The sequence below is a fragment of the Streptopelia decaocto genome (genome assembly GCF_964273445.1).
Source record: "Streptopelia decaocto genome assembly, chromosome: 1".
NCBI classification, from domain to species: Eukaryota; Metazoa; Chordata; class Aves; order Columbiformes; family Columbidae; genus Streptopelia; species Streptopelia decaocto.
This window is the reverse complement of record NC_138663.1, coordinates 86,444,008-86,468,208: the sequence shown is the minus strand read 5'-3', so window position 1 is coordinate 86,468,208 and position 24,201 is coordinate 86,444,008. Positions and strand designations below refer to the sequence as shown.

The following is a 24,201-nucleotide window of genomic DNA, read 5'->3' as shown; positions in this document are numbered from 1 at the left end:
TTGTCACACTGGTTTAAGGGATTCCCATGTCATTTAGATTTGAAATATTTAGATCTGCTGCCCAGTCTGCTGAATTCATTAATGGCAGAAAAAGTTGAAACTTTTTGTTTCAACTTTCTTAGTCTTTTGTGATAACTCTGTAATGTATTTTACTAATACAAAATGGTTTTTTATTAAATTTCCTGTCTTAGTATTGTGTTGTTAAAAAAATAACTTATTCTAAATAACATCTAAGGTGTTCTACTTAATCTTTTTGTAAAAATCCTGACAAAAGTGACACAGAATGAAATAATTTGACATCACTGGAGAAAAACTGAAATTGTTTGAATCGAGAACATTTTTGCACTTCTATCCTGAAAACCTATCAGAAACTTATTTTTTCTTCTAATATAAATGAAGCATTTGTGCCCCAAGTTTTGGAATTTTCTGTGAAAATTAAAATTTAAAAATTCCCTTTGGCCAGCTCTACATATAATAAAGAAAAAGCAAAAGTTTCTAGGTCCATTTTCCTACTTCTTTCATTATTGTACAGAGTGTTAACCTGTGACCAATTTGTCAGTTTTATAATCTGCAATTCTGCAATTCTCCATTTTTCTCTCTCTTAATTTTAGTAAAAAAAAAAAAAAAAACAAAACAAAACAAAACATTTACAGTATCTTTGCAAGTTCATTTATTTTTCCTTATTCTTTGGATATCATGGCACCATATCAGTAATATATGAACAGTTTACTAAGAACTTATCAGAGATGCTAAAAAAATCTTTAATAGTGTTTCTCAACGAGTGGAAAAGTACAGAAAAACAGAATAACAGAAAAGAACATAAATTAATTACTCAGCATGAAAAACAAAAACAGACAAAAACCCCACACATATATACCAAAGAAAAAAGCCTTTAAAGTATTGGTAATAGAAGGAGTACTGATATCTAAAACCCTGTCAGGGGTTGGGACTGCAGAATCCAGGCAGAGTTAGGAGCAGCACTGAAGGAGACTTCAGAAAACAAATAGGGTCAGTCTAGCTGGCTAACCTGAGAAGTATTTTCTCAGGGAGCCATCATTATACATTGGCTCTGTTTAGGCAAGGTAAAACAGTCCTTCCAATTCCTTTAAGAACTAGTCTACAGCAAACTTCTCTTGTAAAATTAAGTTAGGATCACAAAACGCCTTCCTCAGCTTTAGACACATGCTCTGTGCACTCATCAGAGAAGAAATGAGCAGGAAACACAAGCTGCTCTTACCTGTTTCTTCCAGAATCTCTGAAACCTTTTGCAAATGGGTTTCTGTCAATTTTTAATCTGGTGATCTACAAAGGAAGAAAAAGAGAATTAGTTGATCTCTCCAATTTTTTTTTCTTTCAACAAATGAAAATTACTGATGATTACCACTCTTGCCCAAGCCACCTACATTATGATCATTCGTACCTATTTCCTCAGACTTATATAAAGTTGCCCTTCTGTTAACTATGAACAGATTATCTGCCTAGCAAATGAATGGTGCCAGAGGGAGAAATCTGGCACTTCGGGAAACCTGATGCAGCGCTGGGGCTGAGAAGCTATTCCCAAGGAAGAGGCACACCTTGGACCCAGGTACAAAACCCCAGGAGATATAAGTCATCAAGGGCCATGTGGTTTGGGAAGCAGGCATACTGCTCAGATTTCACTGGTATCTGGGTTATCCCAGCCTCAACACTAGATAACCAGCAGATGGATGCACTCATGGACTTTCAAACAATGCCAAGGAGAAAAGAAGAAGCAGAGCACAGGCTACAGCCTCTAAAGACAGCAGCTAGCCACCCGGTCACATGTACCAAGTGCTGCTGTTCTCATCAGCATCTGGGTGACCCTTCAAGGGTTTCTGGTCTGGAAACAATTTTTTTTTCTTTTTTTCCCCTCCTGTAAACAAAGAAGAAGACAGCCAGACTGAGTGCTTTTGGGGAATCTTCCTTCCTGCTTTGTTTTTAAACACGAATTCCATGTTGATAAATATGGAAATAACATTGGGATTTTGACCTTGCAGCCTATGATATCATTTCTTCTGTTGGCTATTCCTGAACCTAGTGCAGCATGAGACCTTCTCCCTGCCAGTCTCACCTTGTCCTGGAGAACATGGCTCTGGAGCGGGAAGAGAACAAGATCTGCAGATATTATCAAATTTGAGGTGTTTTTGCTGAAACTTCTCAAAACATACTGGTTTCATACAGACCGATCTGAAGCGGATTTGCAGGTGTTTTGCTTCTGTCAGAACCAAGATCTTGCTCTGGATATTAACCTCAGATCTGGAATGCAGCTCCTATTTTTGCAGAAGCTTAATTTGTGAACTTAATTTCCGCTACCCTGACTTTGCAGCTGTCCTGGGACTTGTGTGTACAGAGACAGATATGTTCTGTGGAGGATGGAATTACAGCAGAGGGAATCCCTGTGGTGGATTTGCTAACATTTTACAATTGTTTCCAGAGACACTTCTTCCAATAAGGCAAAGCTTTACAGCCATTGGAGGGCACGCAGGCAGATTCAGGGGATTTAAATTTATTTTTAATTAAGAAGTTTCTCCAAGCCATCAGAATCTCCTTTACTGGTATTATATATATATAAATTGGGGGGCAAGGCTTTTTTTTTTTTTTTCCACAAAATCCCCAAATGTTTGGAATTCAGAGACACAGGAAGAAATTTCAGTGCTTCTTTATAGTGAGGTGGCTTACAGTGTTGGTGCGCGAGATCCCTCCGTTACCTGTGTAATTATGTCTTATAGATCAGGTCATCAGGGAAGAATGACAGGTTTATTTCCTGTCATTTCTTCTCCTTTCTTTATCCTCTTTCCATGCCTGGTCTATAGTTAAAAGTTTGTGGAGTACACACATTTGGGTGTAGGGGACAGGAAATTTCCAGTGCTGGAATGACAGCAAATCCACCATTGTGTTGCAATATTTTTTTATGCTGGAATAGCTGATCCATTTTGGATCCTGATTTAAGTCTATTCAAGGGGATTGGACTGAGAAAAAGTTAGGAGTGGGTATTCAGAAGCAGTCGTGGGAGCATTGTCAGCAAGTGTGCAGTCTTATATGTTGCAAAATAAAACTCTGTAACAATTCACTAAATGGTTACAATTCACAACTGTTACAAATAGGCTAAATATGACAATTTGCCCTAAACTGATTTGACATGGGTCTGTCCATCAGTCCCAGAATACCAGATATGATGATGTTCACTGAGTTCATGAAGTTATTCTCCAGAAGCACCATTTCCGACTCAAGACTCCTCTGCAATGTATGGCGGAAAAAATGTAAAATGTATTTTCCTAACGGGCTTGATAGTAGATTATTTTTATTCCAAGCCCGTTTGTACCCTCATTCTAGTTAACAAGAGTACCTCTCTAAGCGGACACATTATTAACACAACAAAAACCTTCAGAAACTGAGATTCTGTTTCACATGGCTAGGAAAAATCACATTACACGTCCCTTCTAATGCTATCACAACCCCCACCCTAGTAAGGAGAATGGCATTAAGAGGAAATGGGATGTGCACAGCCCCTCTCACCTGAGAGTAAGACAGGGAGTGTGTGTACATGAACAAGAGAAGAGGAGTACACTGAGATGAAAGCACAGCAAGAGGCGGTATGAAGTCTAATGGGAATTCCTGAGAACTCCCACAGATGAGCAGTACATAAGAGGACTACAAAGGGAATGGGCAGATATAAGGACCTCTCAATGTGTGCAATGAGCACACCTGCAGAAGGAATGAAGCAGGCCACCTCTTCCTTAAAAACTAGGAAAACAGTTTTCACTGGCCACCGAAGAAGGGGGAGCTAATGTGTGTAATCCACATCAAGACCTTTCCAAAAGTCTTTTGCCATTCCTCAAATGCTTACATTCTCAAATAATCATATTTTCCTAGCAATTAGTTTCCTCTAAGACACATCATATCTTAGGGGAAAACAGGGGTAGACAGGGAATTCTGCAATCAAACACTACAGTGGACTGAGATTACATTTCTTAATAGCATGTAGTTTAAGAAAAAGGGCAGATCAGTAACAAAGCTCAGTAGTCAAGGCCTCTGCAGATTGGATTCTGCTGTGACAATGCCTTCTTACGGTATCTGGGGTCAACAGTGACACTCTCCATTGGGAACTGCACAAGACCTGAATCAAATGTGTATTCTGCATGAGAATTTTAGTTCATAAGCAATACATGGACTGCTGCTGCTTATGCTCAAAGGCTTCTTCTGTCAGAAAACTGGTGAGATTCCTCTTGTCTAAAACTTTTTCCTTCATTTTAGCAGTGAAAAAACTCCTATGTGTTTTTTCTCTGAAATAACAGATCTGGACTAGTTTGTAGTGCCTTACACAACATGACACTGTATTTTGTACCACAAGGCAGCAAGAAAAAGTGAACACAATACATCTCTTCATGGTTCATCTCACCTCCTTACTTCACAATAAAAACTGCAGGCACCTTATCTGCAAGATGTTTTTTTAGCTAGACAGCGCCTGTCTATGTGCTAGCTCATAGCAAGCATTTTCTTTTTGTGCAGAAGAAAAAACAGTGAGCCTGTAAAATGTACACTTTTCTTGAGCCATGTTTCTTAGAGAAGTTAATGTCTCAAACACAGAGAGTACACTGATATTTTGATGAACAAACAACATAAAAGGAGCCTGAAGGCACAGAGCTTTACCTGTTGGTTTTGGTATGCTGTCACTGTGGTGAAGACAGTCTCAGGGAAGTTGAAGGTTTTCACCCCATCTCCTGAAGGAACCGGTTTTGTAGGAGAAAGATCACTGCTGAAATCCTTGCGAATGACATGAACACGAGGCTGGTACTTATGCATTGAATGTAAGATTATCTAAAAAGAAAACAAAAGAAGAAGAAAAACTTGTTTATTTTTTTCAAATATTCTATACTACATGCAGATGTACAAGGAAGCCAGGATGGAGTTAAGGACCAGCATGAAGAAAACTACCCTTTTCTTACAAGTATGTATGAGATTAAATTTGTGCTATGTACAGGGAGAAAGGGGCTCTATTGCTTTATAGGGTCAGGCAACATTTTGAAGAAAAGTGCTGAAGTAGGGAAAAAAGCTCCATAACTCTTGAGAGTGGCTATAGGCATGCATGCTCAGCAGGACACAGGAGCATTGGAGGAGCAGCATCACCCTTTTGAGCCTGAGAAGAGGGAGGCTGGGGCAGAAGGCACCACTATTAGCTTCTAACTTACATGGCCTTGATCATCAAGCTCGTTGTTGGTCAGCTTGAGCTTGTCAAAACTGACCACCTGCCTCATCCAGGTGTCTCCAGAAGCCAGTGAGTCAGGGTGGATGTAAACCCTCGGAGGCACTGGGGAGTCAGCATTGCCAGCCACCATCCACTTGGAGCTGTGGTACACATACCTGAAAGAGGAAGGGAAAATGGCCAAGTGAAGTTGTCAGTCACTCCCTGGAGGAACGTTTCCAGGGCTCCTCCTTCCCTGCCACCCTACCGCATGCACCCCAAGCTCTCATTTGCAGTCAGGGGAGAATGTGCTTTATTGCAACCTCCTACCTTCTAAATGAAACCCAGATTACCCTGAGCCACTTGTTCAGGCTTGATTCATTATTAAAACCACCTTTGCAGTTATTTTTCCTGTAAAACTCTGCCACATGTGCCTTCTAAACTCCTTAACCCTCTCTGAGCCAGAGTAAGAGGCTGAAAAATACAAACAAAGCCCTCTCTGAAAATATTAATAAATTCCCCGTAGTTTCTGGAAATACGCACTGTGCAAAACACATGTGTCTTCACCCAGAAAGAGCAAAATCAAATAGATACTACTACAACAATGGATAAAACGGAATTCTGGTTTGAAATGGTGCAAAATAGGAAATTCCATATAGTAACACAAATGTTTGGATTAGAGGAAAAAATATTTTTTTGTTCCTGGTCTTTTGTGATATTTTGTGAACCTGATCTAGCCATCCTATACATGCCATGAATTTCTCTAACACTGCTTTGCCTAGACACTTTTTCTTTCTGTCACACAGCCTAAGCCATTTCACACCTCTCAGTTCTGTTGTGTGCTGCCCTTCACTGAGTCTCTACTTAGCTCTCCTAAGCTATTTCAGTCCTTACCTACAAGCAGTGACTTGTTTCATGTATTTTCAAAAGAAACGAAAAGGAAAAAAAAAAAGAAAATTAAAAAAAAATAAAAAAAAAAGAGAAGAGAGGAGAGGAGAGGAGAGAGAGGAGAGGAGAGGAGAGGAGAGGAGAGGAGAGGAGAGGAGAGGAGAGGAGAGGAGAGGAGAGGAGAGGAGAGGAGAGGAGAGGAGAGGAGAGGAGAGGAGAGGAGAGGAGAGGAGAGGAGAGGAGAGGATCCATTCCTTTCACTACTGGTTTGCTCTATGTGGCTGCACAAACTAACAAGAACAGAAATATATTTATTTATATATTTATTTTTCATGTTAATGCAGCCAGAACCGCACTCAAAGAAAGGGGCAAAACATCTAGCTGAATATCTGGAACTACCTTGATTCTTCCCAGGAAAAGCGTTTTATTGAGAAACACTCTGCACAATCTGAGAGAAAAAAATGTAATATTTAGCATTTGAAACAGAGGAACAATTCTTGAATCCTTGAAATGTGGTGTGATCCAGACTATTTGGGGAAAAGACTTGCTCTCAGGGGTATTTTAATTAATATAGACAAATCACCTCTGTCTGGATAGTTTTCTAGGATACAGAGGATCATGAGTTTTTCAGAGTACTTTTTAGGACTGGGAGCCCATTAATAGCAGAGAAATCTCTTCTTCAGTCTTCCAGCTCAGTGATGGAGATTCACCAGAAGGTTTCTCAGTGTCTCCGTACTACAGGTCAGGACTCACATCCCCTGTGGCTGCTGTGCTGGACAGTGAACGCTTTTAAAACAAAAGTCACCCAATTCAGTTCGGGCCAGACCTGAGCTGCCACTTGCCTGTTCCTTTACTGCTGAAGTAGTTTTAAAGGCTCCAGACTCCCCATTGATAAATCCAGTTATCAGTTCCATCAGACAGACAGTCATTGCTATTTATATTGATTGTGAAACACATGCTAGCGATCTCTCTGATTAAAAACTGCTATTTGAAAAAAGCAAGATTTCAATCTGAAAGTGAAAAGAGTATATTAAACTTCTGGTTTTATGTCTTACGATTCTGGTCAAATCAGCTATGTTGGTGTAAATCAACGTGGTCTCCTCCAGCATACCTTTGCATACCTGTATAATGGCATGTGGTTTTCATTGACAGTGGGTTTTCACAATGTTCCTACCTCTGCACCTAAAAAGCTTACCTGTATCTCTTGTTATCCACAGGAACAATGTCCATGGCAATATAATACTGCTGGTGAGGATCCAAGCCTGTAATTTTCACTCTCATGGCTGGAAACATTCTCCTGGGAAAAGAAGAGTAGAAATATGGAAGAAAATTATGAATAAGGAATTCCTGCCTGTTCTTCTCTGAGCACAAGCTTAGCTCTGCTGTGTACTAGTCACTATTCTGAAGGTGTTTGTAGCTACATAACTGTTTCAGAAGAGAACAACTCAGAACTATTTTAATGACAAAACTTGTCTCTGTTAGTGTGGCTACAACATCATTTCTCTTTAAAAAAATTCCGGTTGCCAGTATCCAGTTGATCTGTACTTGAGTGATTTCTCAGCCCTTATATGAGCAAAACTTTAGCTGAGGTCCTACAGGAGCGTGTTACTCAATTGCATGATTTCTGCCCAGAAGATAGAGGTCTTAAGTAAGAGAAACTCTGAAAGTACTGGATGCTCACAGGAAATTACATCCTGCTCCTCTGATAAGTAGATATATTCTTATGGAGCGAAGGTAGTTTGGATGGAAGGAAGATATTAAAGGGGAAATTAAAATCCCAATGCAGAAATCATGGAAAAGTATACATCCCTAGAAACCATCATGACACACTCTCTTCTATCTATTGAGGATTAGTGAAATGTCAGGGAAGAAGATTTAAATCTCTGCCCAACATTTCTGTTTCTCAAAGTATTACCAGTGGACACAGCTTGGAGGAGGAAGAAAACAGGAAAGTTTATGTCATCATCTCCAAACATGTCTCTAAACATTCACACTGAAGGGATGCGACCGTGAGAAACTATTTTATTCTTTCCCATCCAGGGCATATACAGCCACTTGTGGAAGAAGGTGGAAAGGAGGAGGTTGGTGCTTAGCCTTTGCTTTCCACACAGCTCTTCCATTTCAGGCCACTGAGAAGGAAAGTTCTGACCTGTTGGTAACTGCATCTGCCTTGAAAAAGGGTGATTATCATGGGGGTGGGAGAGCACCACCCTACAGCTGCTGGAGCACAGCTACCCAGAGTTACAAGAGACATAAAACTGTCAGAAAAATTATCTGCAGAAACCCTTTAAGGAGAGAGCAGATCTGTGCAATGGATGGTGCAAGTTTGCTATTTGAACAATTCGGGGATATAAAAGGAATAACGGATTAATCTTCAGTGGCTTGAGGGCATTACCTTTTTTCTGCCACAATGGCTCAATAAATCTGCCAAGCCAAATGGGTACAGGATATGGCATTTTACAATCTAGCTCTCCCTCCTTAATTGGAGAGAGGTGGCTTGGGAGAAGCTTAAGAGGTAGGTCACATTTCAGAGGGTTGATGAGAAACCCAGGATTAAATCTGAGTCTCTTTGGGTCTAAATCTGCACACTTTATTGGGAAAACTGAACACTGTGTGTTCCAAGAAGCTCTCTCCAAATCTGCAGCACAACGTAAAGTTGCAGTATAGCCTATTGGGTTGTTTGCTTATGAAATACCTTGTAAAAGATTACCGCAGACCATTCAACAGGCTTAGAAGCTAATCTCTAAAATGACCAGAGAGGGCTCAGCTGATCCCACTGCTTTCTTTAAGGTTTCAGTGTCCTTTTAAAGTTTTGTAAATTATTACTGTTTTTCTTTTTCTGCATGTGTAAAAGTAACTCTAGTTTCTTTGCCATAAGGATGTGGCCTGGAACTGTCACAGCAGGTGTCCAGCAGCACAGCTGTGCAGAAAAGGGAAAATGGTAAAGAAATAGGCAAGTAGCAGTGACTTAGGGAGGTGCTCAGGTGTAATCCTAGTTAAGCCCCTGTGCCCTGTGTTTCCTCTTGGCTGGCTCTTGGCCCCTGGAGGCACTAACCCTATAGAAAAATGGAGGCTCAACGGTTTGGAAGTCACTCAGGTCATTTGAATATGGCTGTGTTAATATAGAGTCAAGAGACTTTCGTCTAAAAGGATATCAGCTAGCTTTGTATTCAGGAGCTACAGACACCAAGGACGTCTGTTTTCATAGGGAGCAGGTGATGACATCTGATATAGTTTAAGAGGAGGTTTTATATCAACAACAGTTTGGGATGATCAAGTTATTTATATATTAGCTTTACCACTCAGCAGGAAAACAGTCTTCCTAAACTTAGACTGTGAACTTACACACTTTACACACGCCCTTTAGAGGAAATATGGTGTGATATGAAATAAGTTATTACAATTATTTTAGCATCACTTTGTAGTATATTAAAAAGCATTTTGTAACAGCCATGTGCCTCAGTCCACTCAATTTCTGTCTTCTTCCATAACAAGAATGATGTTTCTGAAACTGTAAATGTGAAGAAAATTGATATGAAATTATATATAATGATCTCTAGAACTTGATCAAAATAGTATTTGCCAGCACAGTAGTGTACTGATATTAGGAACCATGTTTGAGAACTTTCAGGAATAGAAGGAAGTAGCTGAATTGTGGCAGCCAGCATTATTTTTTTGTTGATTTTTTTTTTATTTTCATTTAACACAAAAGTATAGCTAAACTTTTCAATTTTTTTAGGAGAAAGCTGTTCAAAGAAGGAGGATCACATGCCTATTCCCAAACTGGATTTATCTTTTTTTTCGGTAGCATAAAGCTTCATTTTCTAACCCTTAGGCGTCTCAAGATATCAACTCTTATCCGTGCCCCTTGAGCCAGCACATGTGAAGTTTTTGTCAAGTTGGATCTGTCTTCAAAGTTGGCCTGCTCTGAGAGGAGCATGGGCCAGAAGATCTTCAAAGATCCCCTCCAACATAAATCTGTTCTCTGTTTCACATTTCAGTTTTAGAGAGGGCAATTCCCCATTAGGGAATAAGAAATTAAGAGGTACCAGGCAGGTTGTCTCAAACCACAAATGCAATTCTTTGAAACTCTTCAGACATTGGAAATATTCCTGTACATATAGCTTAGTGAGCAGAAGTCAGATTATAGTTTAAAAGGACTGACAAAATTTAATGTACAGATTTCATGACCATTTAGTGTAATGATTTATACACTGTGTAAACAACAACTTAAATAAGATTAAATTTGTTTAAGAGTGACATCTGCTAAATGTAAACCCTAAAATGAAGGGATGTGCTTTTCAATCGTAGTAAAAGACAATTTATCTGTTGACAGTAACAGAGTAGTCATTTCACACTCATAAAAAATCAGGTTGAGAAACTGCAAAATAATCTGATTTAAGTTTGCAGATTAAGTGTGCACAGTGTTTATAATATGCTTGAGTTTACAGGGCTGCTTGAAGTTCTCATTGCTATTTTATACCTTGTATTTCCTTGCATTTAAATCTGGTGCCAAAAGTCTATTTCTTTATGAAAACAAACCTATGAGGAGAGAAACAGAGGGAAGGGAAGGGAAGGGAAGGGAAGGGAAGGGAAGGGAAGGGAAGGGAAGGGAAGGGAAGGGAAGGGAAGGGAAGGGAAGGGAAGGGAAGGGAAGGGAAGGGAAGGGAAGGGAAGGGAAGGGAAGGGAAGGGAAGGGAAGGGAAGGGAAGGGAAGGGAAGGGAAGGGAAGGGAAGGGAAGGGAAGGGAAGGGAAGGGAAGGGAAGGGAAGGGAAGGGAAGGGAAGGGAAGGGAAGGGAAGGGAAGGGTGCCTTTCTATTTCACCCTGCAGGGTGGGATCTTGTAAAGGAGAAGAACATCCTCAAGCAGAAAAAAAAAAAAAATATATATATATATATATATATATTTAATAGTGATATAGATTTTGTGTGGGCAGCCAGTGGTGAGCCAGTTGGCCATCAGGACTCAACTAATGACGAGCATCTCCTTTCAGGGAGAAAGAATATTATTTAGGATTGTAAAGAATATATGATTTGCACAGTAATTTATGACTCTGTACTGTGATACATAGTCTTTTGTAAGTGAAAAAATTATCAAGGCTGGAGCTTGCAAAGGCAATTGAGAATGCTATTAATGGTGTTGCAGAAAAAAAAACTTGGAAAGACAAATATTATTACAGTCCTTACAGGTGTCCCTACATCTATTCCCTACTAAAAATTATGAAAATACATGTTGTTTTGGAATCCTTAAAATAAAGTTAAGGTATCTTTCTTACCATGTGCTGTTAAGCACCTCTGACAGCTGCATAAATAGGGAAAGAGATATTTAATCAGAAAATAGAGACCAACCAAGGTTTTCCACAGCACATAGAGACTTCTCCTTCAAAACATGAAGAACACAACCTTTGAGCCAAAATCTAAGAAAATAAAAGCTTTAAAAAAAAAAAAAGGGGGGGGGGGGAGCAGGTAGAAGCAAAAAGAAAAAATTGAACAGGGGAAGTGAATCTGAATGTTTGGTTCTGGGATGCTTCTTCACTAAATGGGGCTCATTTTTCCTGGCGCAGTACTCCACTGGAACTGTAGTTCAGGTGCATTGTGTACCCACATGGAAGAAACTATGTACCTCTCACAGTAATTCTTAATCAGCTTCCTCTTGTTACTGTGTAATTAGGGATGTATATCTATTGTTTCCTACCATAACATGCGATGTGGGAAGCTGTATTTGTCAGAAAGACAACACAAATGGCAAGTTCCGTGAATGTCAGAACAACAGATTTGTACGAAAAGTGACAAAATACACATTTCAGACAGTTGCAAGCAACAAATAAGAGTTTATAGCTTGAAGGCAGCAGAGACACTTTTTTTTTTTTAAGTTGCTTGGGTTTTGTTTGTTTGTTTTTAAAAAACAGCAATGTAGTCAATGTTGTAATTTCCTAAAAACTTCCAAGGATCTATAGAATCTTTTTTGTATGTGGGCATCAGTCTGACCAAATAGAGTTTTTCATTTTTTGAAGTCATCCAAAGTATTTAATTTCTTTATGTTATATCTCCTCAAATATTTCACAGTGTGTTTTTTTGGTTTTTGTTGTTGTGGTGTTTTGGTATTTTTTTCATGAACCCTTCCTTCTCCAGAAGCCCTGCCAATGCTGCCAAGGTTTTTCTAAGAAGTTGTATTCAAGTATTTGCAAAATTGCAGTGGGATTGATCTTGCAACTCTTTTGGTGACTTTTTTTAAAGAAACCTGTAATCAGGGTATGGCTTTTTAAGATCCCAGAAAGGTCAGATTCTTCATTCAGCAATATGTGAGATGCTGAGATCATCTTCATGCCACTGAGCTCTGGGGATTTGAGTGTGCACTGCTGTTGGTGGGCTTTGAGATATTTATGCTGCTGTTAAGTCTATCTACTCCATGTATCAAAAGAGAATTAATTATAGTCAATCCAACAAGTAACAATATATTATTTTGATTTTCTGAGAGAGCATGGCCCAGGCACCAGGACAACGAACTCAGAAGCAAGAAACTCGGTTCTTCCAGTGGGATATTTAATGATGATGAACAGATCGCTTAATCTGTTTAGGTGTCAATTTCACCTCCCACGAAATGAGGATAATAATAATGATTTTCTCTTTATCTGCTTTGACATGTCTAGAGAAAAGGTGTTGCATAATAGCAAATGTTGTAATTCCAGTTACTTTGTCTCTTCCATTTGAGGCAAAAGGGAAAAACCAGCAGCCTGCTCTGTCCTGATACAAGGTGTTTTCTGTGCCAGTTATATCATATATCTAAAATCAGGAGCTGATCTGGTTCTGATAACCTTTGTCAGGGATTATCTAGGTTGTTTGTCCAACACAACTTTGCTCAAATTAGTTGCGCTTCTTGGGAATAGTGCTCACTTCACGAGAACACGAAACACCAAGTCTAGCTGATCTGGCAAAATCTGAGAGCTTGGAGAGGAAACAAAATTATAAACAATAGGAAACCCCTGGGTTTTTTTCCCTAAAACTTGGGGGAAATTCCTTTCTGCACGTCTGCGGAAGGGGCAGAACAGCTCCTGGGACAGTCACGTGGCTTGCTCTCTTTAATTGCCTCTGTCCGTGGTGCTGACTTCCTTCTGTGCCGCATCAAGTGGAATTAAAACATCGTTAGATGAGAACAGGGGCTATCCTGTTAATACAAACTTGTCTAAAAGTCTGGGATCCTTTATAGTTTGAGGAATCTAGACATTTACAGCTAGGTTCAAGTTGCATTTTGGTGAACAGATTTATAGCCTTTTTCAGTAGCAGACAGCAATGAAGATCTTACCCTTGGCTAATGGCATGGCAGGGTGAGTTTTTAATTTTAAAATAATCTGGCTTATTAGTGGCTCTTCCTAACATCCGCTGTTATGGTATCAGTTGCAATAGCAGAGGGAAACGCTAAGCCCACACATTTTTTTGATACAGGAAGTCATTAACATTTTATCTATTTAGAACTGCAGGAAGAAATTCATTTGGTGCAAAGGTGAGTTAGAATTTTGCTATATTTGGGATTAAATTAACTGGCTCATGAAGTGCTATAGGAACTTGAAAGGAAACTCAAATGGCTCACCCCCAAATTCATAACTTATCTTAAATTCAGTACAGCCAACAGCACAATGATCATTTCCTGATTTATTTGCTCAAAGGAAAGGCTATCCTCAACAGTTTCCTGCAGCTGCCAGTTCTCCTTTGGAGCCACTTATTCAAGCAGCAATATGAAACAACTTTACCTGTCTTAGGAAAGCTAGTAGGAGATACAGCTGTGAAACTCTGACAGTCATTTAATTTTTCCTACATATTTATTCCTTTGGCTTATCAAGAAGAAAAAAGCACTCTTTTTCTTAAAGAAAAAAAAAAAACCAACAACAAACATTTGTTTTGTTATGATCTGGGTTTGGGGGGTCTTGGGGTGGGGGGGGTTTGTTTGTTGATTTTGTTTTGGGTTTTTTTTTGTTGTTGTTGTTTTGTTTTTAACTAGACAGACAGAGGTATCTTACCTGCCTGCTTTTGTGATGATCATCTCTGTTCCAATATCATGAAATCTTTTCCAGAGGTCAGCACACTGCAGCTCTACCTGAATCTCTTCCATGGATGAAGGTGGAGGAGGCTGAGGGCCTGAGCCACCAGACGTAAGGTCCGAATGGGAGCCAAATGAGCAGGATGTCCTTTCTGCCAGCACCTCTGTGTCTGACCCAGTGCTCTGCTCTGAATCTGCAAAGTAAACATACCAGGTAAGACACTTCAGCTCTACCTGCTGTGAGTGGTAAAGGGAGGGAAGAGGAAAACCAACAAGGGTGGTGCTAAAGAACAGTGTAATGGCCATATATATATATATATGTACACACGCATGTAAATTAATAGGTTGTTGTGATTTATGGCCTGGTTTGGGGCTTTGGGTTTCCACCATGACATCTGGCATTTTCGTGAAGTTTTAGAAACAGCTGAAAAAAGGACCCTCAACATAAAATGTGAATAGTAACAAACATCACCACAATGCTAGGAATGGAGTAAAAAATACAGATGATCAAATAGAAATTAAAAAAATAATTCAACCCTTCTTTTCAATCCAAGATTAGATGAGCTCACTGGAAAACTACATTCCACTGAATTGAATATCCTCCCTTGCTATTATTGAAGAGATGGTTATTTTTAAACAACATTATTTTTTTTCCTTTTAATATCCTTGTCATCAAAAATAATGAGCATTTTTTAATTTTGTTATTTGGCAGCACCATTTTGGAGATGTGTTTTGTTTGCTTCTATAATATATTTTTTGGAACAATGATATTTCCTGAGAAAATAACCATGCAGCTTTTGGTGAGGAAAGTGCTCTAGGCTACTGAAGGAAAAAAAGGGGAGATAGTAAACATATGGAATAGGTTATCAAGGAAAGCAACTGAAGCAAACTGCAGAAAAGAGCATGAGACAACCACCTCTCTTTATGGGGGAGACGAAGAAGAAATCTTGCTCAAAAAATAAGCAAACAAACAAAAACGTGAGGTTTGACTAGTTTAAAAGTCCAGTTTGGCATGTTGAGTCAGATGGCCATTTCTTTGCAAAAACAGCTGATTTATGGATTAGTTAGATATGGTATATATGTGGTCCTAGCTCTCATACAGTACGACTATGCCAGAATTTTGCAAATAGCAGTGTTATTTTGCAACACAGTACACACCGATGTTACATCAAAATAATTCACTATACATTCTGCAAGGCAATGTGCTTATGTTTTGAATGTGATTTTTAACACATCGGCACTAGCACTGTATAGAGGATCGACAGAGGAATAAAGTGATGTGAAGCACTCAGTCAAATGGTTCAAGAAGAGCTTTGTAGATTTCAAACATGATACAGAAACAGTAGTTTAGATTGTCCTCATTGATCACCTAAATACAAGCATCATAGTGAAGTAAGAAAACAGCTATTTATAAGTTTTCTCTGCACTTCAACAAATAAAGAGCTATCTCTGAAGAGGGAATTCGAGGAGACAAAAAGTAACAAACTGTGTTAAAAATGTGATCAAATCACCCCAGCTAAAATTCCTTCTGTACAATGAAGTGCCAGAAACGTTTTAATAACCCTGAGGATGTGCAGGCTGAGTGTCATATTTACAGTGCTTCAGAGAGACAGAATCTCCTGGAGCAGCTTGCTCACCAGAGCAGAGGGCCATAGTAAAGAAGTGGCTGGGGGTGAAGACGCCACCTGGAGAACCACCAGCCCCATCTCCTGCCACATGGGAAAATTTCTGGAAAATTCACACTGCTGCAGTGGTATGGACATAAACTGTTTGGCTGATAGTATATTAAAAGCTTACAGCCCTGGTGCAATCAGGAAGCCTTTATCTTCTATGAGAACTGCAGGTGAATATGTCATTGGATAGTGTACTTGCTTGAAGGATGTTTTTAGTGAACTTTGCCAACAATTTAGACAATCTGGCTGTACGAAGCATAAATTCTGTAGGACATTAGAAAGGTTCAGTATTTGTTGCTCCCAATTCACTTCAAATATGGGGTCCTTTATGTCCCCCACTGACTTCCAAGTTGGGCTGGAACAATAATAGGTCCAACCCTCTAAAGGAGTAGCACAAACCTACCAACAGAGGATTGTTCCATGGCAACCAGTACTACACTAAAAACTGATATCCTAGACACAAGCTGATTCCAGATAATATGAGATAACCTGATGGGATTATTCTGTGACCATGAGAGAGAATTAATCTGAGAGTACAGAAGGGCTGAGACGTTTACTCCCTGCTTCAGGAGCCCAGTGATGCAGGACCAAACTGACCCTTATCTGCTTCCTCTAGCTCAAATTATCCCACCTGAAAATGTTGGTACAGGTAAGCCTGAGTAGGGGTCTCTATGCTTAAGTCATTTGTTTTCCCAGTGATGATTAACCAGTTTTTACTTCAACAAAAAGCAAGACTACTTCACAGATCACTGTAAGAGCTGAAGCATTAACCAAAAGTCTTACATCTTCTCTGAGGTACTAATAAAGTATAGGAAAACTACAGAGGGGGTCTGAAGAGACTGGACCTAGGGAAAAGCTTCCAGCATGAAGTCCTCCTCCCTGCATGAGGTACTAACCTGTAGGTTTGCATTTAAAAAGACTTTTAGGCCACATCATCTGTGCTTGGTTCAGGCACTCAGAAACTGTGCATCCTCTGAAGCAGTATGGTAAATGGCCAATAGATGGCACCTGGCTAGATGCTGTCCCGGCATCATTCCAGCATTTCCTGGACAGCCTCTCAAACTGGGCATGTGGCTGGAGTCTTGGGAAACCCTGGGAATCGACCAAAATTGCATGCTGCAGAAAAATATCAGAGACTGAAGCCCCCTCTGACTGATTGTATGCCAATGTCACTTCACTGACTTTAACAGAGTTTTGGAGGGTTTTCTTTACAATGACAGAAGTGGAAGGAGAGCCACATTCTTGGATATAATTTGCCATGCTGGCACAAATAAAAAATTGCAAAAGGCATTCACTAATTAATGATACATCAGTCTCTAACCAATCATGCAGTACCCCAAAGTGACAATATAAGATTCTCTGCTTTTGCAACCTTGCTAGGTTGCAATCTGTGGCGCTTTTGGGCATATCTTAGGTAAGTAGCAATTGAAACAGTTTTATGTTTTTCTCTGGCTAGGATACAGTACAGTTCTTAAGAAAGTACAGTTCAAAACCAAGCTCATCCGTTGCTGGCAACTAGCGAAAGTGAGAGCAGATGCAACTGAGGCTTCTAAACCTACAGTATTCCACTGGAGTTTCAGTTGAGACAGTCTCAGGACAAAGTGTTCGTCATTGCTTTTACAGACATCCATGAACTTGCACCTTCTGATCTTACCTACCCTTCTTTACAAAGTACTTCCCGTCACCTGTCTGCTTGAAGAAGACCCCTTCCTGCTGCACCATAGCTATTGAGGTGAACATCTCCAAAGCTCTTGCTGATCGCACAGTTCATATCACTCTGCCTCTTTCACTTCCCCATTCTTGCAAATCTCTTCTAAACCCATTCATTTCCACTCATTTTCTCTGTTCCTTATGTTCTTTTTTTTTTTTTCCTGATAGAATCACAGAATAGTTTGGGTTGGAAGTGATCTTCAAAGATAATCTAGTCTAACCCCCCTGCAATGAGCAGGGACATCTTCAACCAGATCAGGTTGCTCAGAGCCCCGTCCAGCCTGGCCCCAGGGATGGGGCATCTGCCACCTCTGTGGGCAACCCGTGACAGTGTTTCATCACACTCATCATAAAATTCCCTGATCTGTCAAAAAGAGGCAGGCTCTTGCAAAAGAGAGCGTAGCTCTCTTTCACTGTCTGTGTGCAAAAGTACTGTTCCTTTTCTACTACCCTACTAGATGGCTTCCCATAATCCCTTCTTGCCACACTGACCACGTATCCTGCTACTTCAGTTTAACAGTGTTGGACCTGGAGGAGAGGGAATTTCTCAATACTTTCAGCAACCTTTGCACCTACCAAGAAGACCACAGGGTCACTTTCAGAGCTCCCAGGAATATTGTGGCCATTGCTGAGATTACAAAGAGAACACTAAACTAGTTCAGATTTTTTCTTTCTTAATCCCTTTCCTATTTTTACTATCTCCAGATTGCCCTGGAAATCCTCAGCTCATGATTTCTTTTCATCCAGAAATTCCCAGGCTTCTTGTTGGCAGATAGGAAGGAAACACCATTCTCACAGGCATGTTGACTCTGAGGTCAGCATCCCCACTGAGTGCCCCAAGATGATGGAAAATAACTCCAACCAGCCTCCTGCACCAACACAATGTGTTCTAGGATCAGAACCTGCTTGTACAAAACAGCAAGCTGCTACTGTCTGACTTCTTACTACAGCTCAGCTGCCTAGTATTCTTCATGTACATTCCCCACTTTTTTGTCAGTCCGGTACAAGAGGCAAACTGGTATGCGAGACACTAAAAGATATTAATTTCCTAAGCAAATTCATACATGGATCTTCAGCAGAATTTTCTCTGCAGCTGGAGCACAGCAGGGATACTGTGCCCCATATTTAACCACTAAAAAAAAAAAAAAAAAAAAAAAAACAAACAAACCTCAGTTTGTAGCTCATGCATTCAAGAAATGTTTTACTCCGAAGTACGAAAGAATACAAACTGCAGAAGTGAGGAGTGAGAACAATATGACATACATGAACAACTAGCTACCCAGAGGACCCCAAAAGACTTATTCTCTTCCTCTTTTTTCTTTTTTTTTTTGGAATTTGCATACATGTAGATATCTAATGTCGATCCTGTCAGATTCCAGTAGCATAAAGATTCCTCCCGGGTGGAATGTGGCAGCTGTTACAAGCTGTTAGGCTTTTTTTTTTTTTTTAACTGTTTATTTTTGTTTGCAAGGTTTGTGAACATGTAGTGCAACAGGTGGTCTTTCCCTCTCCCCTGCAGTCAATTTGCTGGCAATCAGGATCTGCAGACTACAAAGAAGGTGCAAAATCCTGGACATGCATGGGCAGAGAAAATTTTGGGGACACTGCTTTTTTCTCTTTTCCTGTGAACTCAGCTGAAATTAACAGAGAACAGACACCTTGTTTCTGCTGCTGGTTGCAGACAGATCTCATGGTTCTTTTTAGATTTCTGAGTTTCAAACTGGCTGCTGCCACTCCACAAAATCAGCAGCATGGGAACAATGCATATAGCAGTATAACATTACTGGAATCTGGGTACAAAACATCAGGGCCCTATGAAAGTGAAAGAACAGAAACTTGCTAAGTCTGAACAGTTTGGAAGGGTGGTAGTTCATCTTGCCATGGTATGGTGGCTGCTGGTACAACTATTTCAGGCATACAGCTGTTTTCCAACGGTAATTAATAATTGGGCAGAAGTTAAAACAAAGATCTCTGTAACTTCAAAATTACACAAGAAGTCTGGCTATGGTAAAGATAGCAGTCACAGCAGAGATGAGGCAGTGTGGAGTTCAACAGAGCCATTCAGATTAGCATGGTTGTGAGCATTTTACACAGCTGATCTGGCAATTGCTCTTGCTGTAAGTAAAGGTTTCTAAACACTTCCCAGGTGATTGTAACCATATGCACATGCTTCACACAACAAATAACACAAAAAGAGTTCTGCAGGTTTTCTTACATATTGGCTTGTCCCCCTGAACTGTTTTCCATTCCTTCACATATCCTAGTATATTAATTGTACCTTCTTCCGGCATTAGGCCCATTACCAACTACATATAGCTAGAATTTGTAGTGTGTTTATTGCTGATAATAGTCATAGAATTGTTTGGTTTGGCAGGGACCTTTTGAAGATCATGTAGTCAAATCCCCAGTAATATTTATTTTGATTACATTAGTGACTACAAGTTGTAACCAATATCAGAATTCACTGATCTGAGGACAGTACAAGTTTGTCTAGACCCAGAACTTCATACGTACTAATGCTGCATTGCAATCTCAGCCAAAAGAAGCATTTGAGTAATTTCCAGCCTGAGACCCTTTAATGAAACCACAACAGGACAAAATGGCATAAATATCATCAAGTCTTTAAAAGATAAAACTGGAAGATATTGCATATGTGGGGAAATATGGCACAGACAAATCCAGGGACTTGAAAACTGTCACGAGTTAAATCAATGAGAGACAAGCGGAATCTGAAGTGAAGAATTCCTCTGACACTTTAACCTCAAAGACTTCTTCATCCTCCTAAATTATAGTTTTATAAGGTGTTTTGATGAAATTGCTTGAACCAGCAAAGCTTGTAAAATACACCCAAGCTGATGGCTGCCCTTACCAAAACAAAGGCTGAGTATGAGGCCAGCAGGACATGGAAATACTACACATCTATATCCCCATGGCAAACACAACTATTAGACTCAACAAAGGGACACAAGACCCAGCAAATAAAAAAATCACCCTGATTCACTGGTATGCTCCAGCTGCTCTGCCTCACTTCAGCAATGCAAAACAGCTGTAAGTCTAGTTTAACCAGCAAGTTAAATTGGGTTTATGGCTTCTCAGTATTGGCAAAGAAGTACAAAGCAGCTGGAGTTTACTAGTATACTTAGACCTGGGGGTTTGCCCTCAAAAGTTAGTGCTTGCTCCAGCCAGGAGAAAGAATATCAGCCAGAGTCAAAGTTTAAAGTGATTTTTTAATCTCACAATCTTTTGTATTTTTTTAGAACACTGAGAAAAAGAAAACTTACACATTTTGCCAACATACACTTTAGGACCAAACATTCAAGAAACCAGCTCCAGTTTTGAGCTGCATCAGCTAAAAATGGAGATGCTGGCTGCTGGGCTCTGAAGTCATCTTTGGCAAATACAAATTCTCATTACAGAAGTGTAAGCTGGGTGACCAAGAGTGTTCTGAGTAGTGTCACAGAACAGGATTTCTTTGTAAACTTGATACCCAATTTTGCCATGTTCTCTCAGGAAAACTGCCTGCAACTCTTCAGTCTGTGCTTTAGACTATCCATCACAACTAAAAATATCCCATCAAATGGATGTCAACCAAAAACCTGTTCTAAAAACTCTCCCATCTCTGGATTGAGGTAACCTCTTTGCTTAGAAGTATGTTGTAAGCACAACCTTTCCCCAGCAGAGACTTCTAGCAATCACATTTTAGGAGAACAAGCCCCACTGAAGTAGCAAAACTTGGAGTCATTGTTTGATGTTTTAGTGTTGTCTTTCCAGAAAAAAAAAAAATAAAAAATAGCTGGAGCCTTCAGTATCTCCGACTAGATACTGAAGGAATCTAGAGGAAAATGCAATTTGAAATTTCAGTATAGACAAAACGAAGAGATTTCTAAAATTCCCCAAGGAAATTCTCTGCAGCTGTCAGTCAGGGCTGCTGTAGGACAAGGGATCACCAGCACAATCTCACAAAATGACTGCTCCGTAGCAAATATTCAGAAAGCCCATACTTAAAATGGTAAAGGGCTTAAAAAGAGCATGCAGAAAAATAAGATTCAGTTAAATCAGGAGACAAAATAAAAGAGCATATCATTCAAGAAAATGCAAAACAACGCAGAGAATGGCAACCTTTAAAAACATGAGAAGTACAAAGGAGAAAGTGGGATGTTATTAAAAGAAGAAGGAGGTGAAATTGATGACAACTTTAATCTGGCCAAGATCCTGAACTGTACAGACTACAAAGAATTTCTCTGGCCAATGTCCAAGAGTTTGTGTAAAATTAAAGAGTGGAAATGCACTTGAAAGTTAGGAAAAGCTAAAAAAAATAAGAGATCAGGCATTAGATGCACTATATGCTATAGCCCATAAATATGGAATCATTATTCTTATAAATAAAACCATACAACAAATATTTAGAGACCAGCCTAAACCAAAATGTTGGTTCTAAATAACCACAAATTGTGCAGGAGTCTGAAACCAGATCCCAGCTCTGTGGCAGGCCCTGCCCTGATGGGAGTGGGCACAAGCTCTGGGACAGTCTGTTTCTGGATTCTGCGGCTTGGACTGCACTCTGCCAGCCAGGAAAAAAAAAAAATCAATCATTTGTAATAAAGGAAAATATGACACAAGGTTAATGTTGCAGAGGTACCTATTCTCCCTGAGACCAGTGTGAAATCACCAAGAAATTAAAAATTACTGCAACGTCCAGAAAATATTGCCATATTTTTGCAGGTATGAATACAACTCGTTACATTACATACATTACATATGTTTCCCTATACCATGATGGTTATCATGACAGCAGTATCAGGGAGTCATCTGGCATCTTAGCAATGTCCAACACTTTCCTGAGTCCTACCGAGGTCCTGGCACTGCTGTCACATGGCAGTGAGTTCCACCGTGTAACTGTGCACACAAGAGGAGAAAGAGTCCTTTTTCACTTTAAAATGCATTGTCTTTTTAGTATGAGTGTTCATTTTCTTCAGTGTCATAACAAAATAAATACCACTCTATGTATTACTTGTATTTCCTTTCTAAATGAAACCATTTCAAAAGGAAATTGATCAGGAAGTTTCCATGTGAAACATTTTACAATAAAAATGAAGCTCCATTAAGCTTAAGTTTCAAGTTTAAATTGTTTGTTTTGTTCACAATCTACAAGTTTCTTTTGGGAAAACAGTAATTATCAGGCTAGTCCTGTGGAACTGATGTTTGCGTTTGTAATAGTTCAACAAATCATTAAACTACATTATTTTCATCTACATGCTGTATTAGCCAGGGTGTCTTTCAAACCCCCCTACACCCTTTTCTGAACCAGACTTTGGAAGACTATCTGCCCTAGTACAATTTTGATTGCTGTCTAAACTTCTTGACTGTATTCCAAATCATTTTAGATTTTATTCATAACTAACCTTCTCCTTGACTCTATACATTTTAATTGCTCTCTCTGAATATGTTCTATTTTTATTACATACACACACACACACAAAAACACATAACTGTATGTATGGGATTGCTTTCTTAAAAATATATTTGGCTTTTAAATCAGTGATCTGCCACTAGCTCACATAGTAGAAATTATAGTAATTTCAATGGTACTTTCCGTTGGGAAGTCTCTTGTAACCCAACATTTTGTTTTCTGTTTTGATCACCTCTGCAGAGTGACCAGATGTTTTTACTAAACAATGAACCTGGGACATTTTTCACAAGCGATAAGCATATTCTTCCTTTTATTTGCTTCACATATGCCTGATTCACATCCAAACCAGCCAGTTTTCCTGCCTTTGACTATGTAGCCATGCAGGTAGGGTTGAGAGAGAAGATTTTCCAGAAGCACCTGAGCATGATGCTGATTTTTTCAACTTCTGCTGTTTCAAGACTGAGCCAGGAACATAAAAAAATATGTTTAAAAGTGATGTGAGAAAATGGGATGGAGTTGGTATGAGTTAATGGGAGACAGAACCACAAGAGACTGAATATGCTACAGCACTGCATTATGAGAGTATGGTGCATGGACTTGGAAAGGATGCATTAGAAGCTTTGTTCCAGCCCATGCTATGAAAGGCAATCGTGTCATATAAAAAAAATTTAATTTGAAATCTGAAATATCAGACACGCATGCCAAGCCATAAATGGAATCTCCCCTTCCACTAAAACCAATAATGTACCTCATACCAATTTGAAACAATTATCTTAACAACTTGAAAATGATCAGATAACTTGCAAAAGTGAACAATGCTTAAGATGAGCTTATTCACAGAAAGTGTTAAAACTCTAGGAGTGCTCAATGTTGCAAAAGCTGATGCTTCACTCTATATCCAGGGAGTCATACCAGGCACTGATGTTTAAGAACATAAAAATTAAACCACTGTCCAGATGAGCTGAAAAATCAAGGTATGCAGCACATCAACAGCAGCTGTAGTTGTCAGAAGACAACTGATGCTGAAACAGACCTAGGGGTAAAAAAGTACAGATGAGTGGACTTCCATACTGTGGCATTTGGCCAGACAAAAACAACCCTGTACCATTCTGTGCAGCGCATACGAAGACAATGCTTCAATGAGGGCCAAGCTGGGACTGCATTTAGCAGCCAGGGCAGGAGGAAGCCCTGTAGCCAGAGATTGCCATTTAATGTACAGCAGAGGAAGGAGACACTGAGTTACACTCTTCCTCAATCCAGCAGATAGTCAGGATGAGGAAGGTGG

The 24,201-nt window shown here is 39.6% G+C and overlaps 1 protein-coding gene across 2 annotated transcripts in view; it reads right to left on the bottom strand.

Moving 5' to 3' along the window:
* Positions 1–24,201, bottom strand: part of TBX15 (T-box transcription factor 15) — a 99,166-nt gene that overhangs the window by 24,797 nt on the left and 50,168 nt on the right. For both annotated transcript variants that reach the window (XM_082060280.1, XM_082060279.1), the window contains 5 exons: positions 14,104–14,317; positions 7,284–7,385; positions 5,208–5,379; positions 4,669–4,836; positions 1,238–1,302 (listed from right to left, as the gene is read on the bottom strand). In XM_082060280.1, the coding sequence (XP_081916406.1) occupies positions 1,238–1,302; positions 4,669–4,836; positions 5,208–5,379; positions 7,284–7,385; positions 14,104–14,317 (721 nt within the window). The remainder of the gene's footprint in view (positions 1–1,237; positions 1,303–4,668; positions 4,837–5,207; positions 5,380–7,283; positions 7,386–14,103; positions 14,318–24,201) is intronic.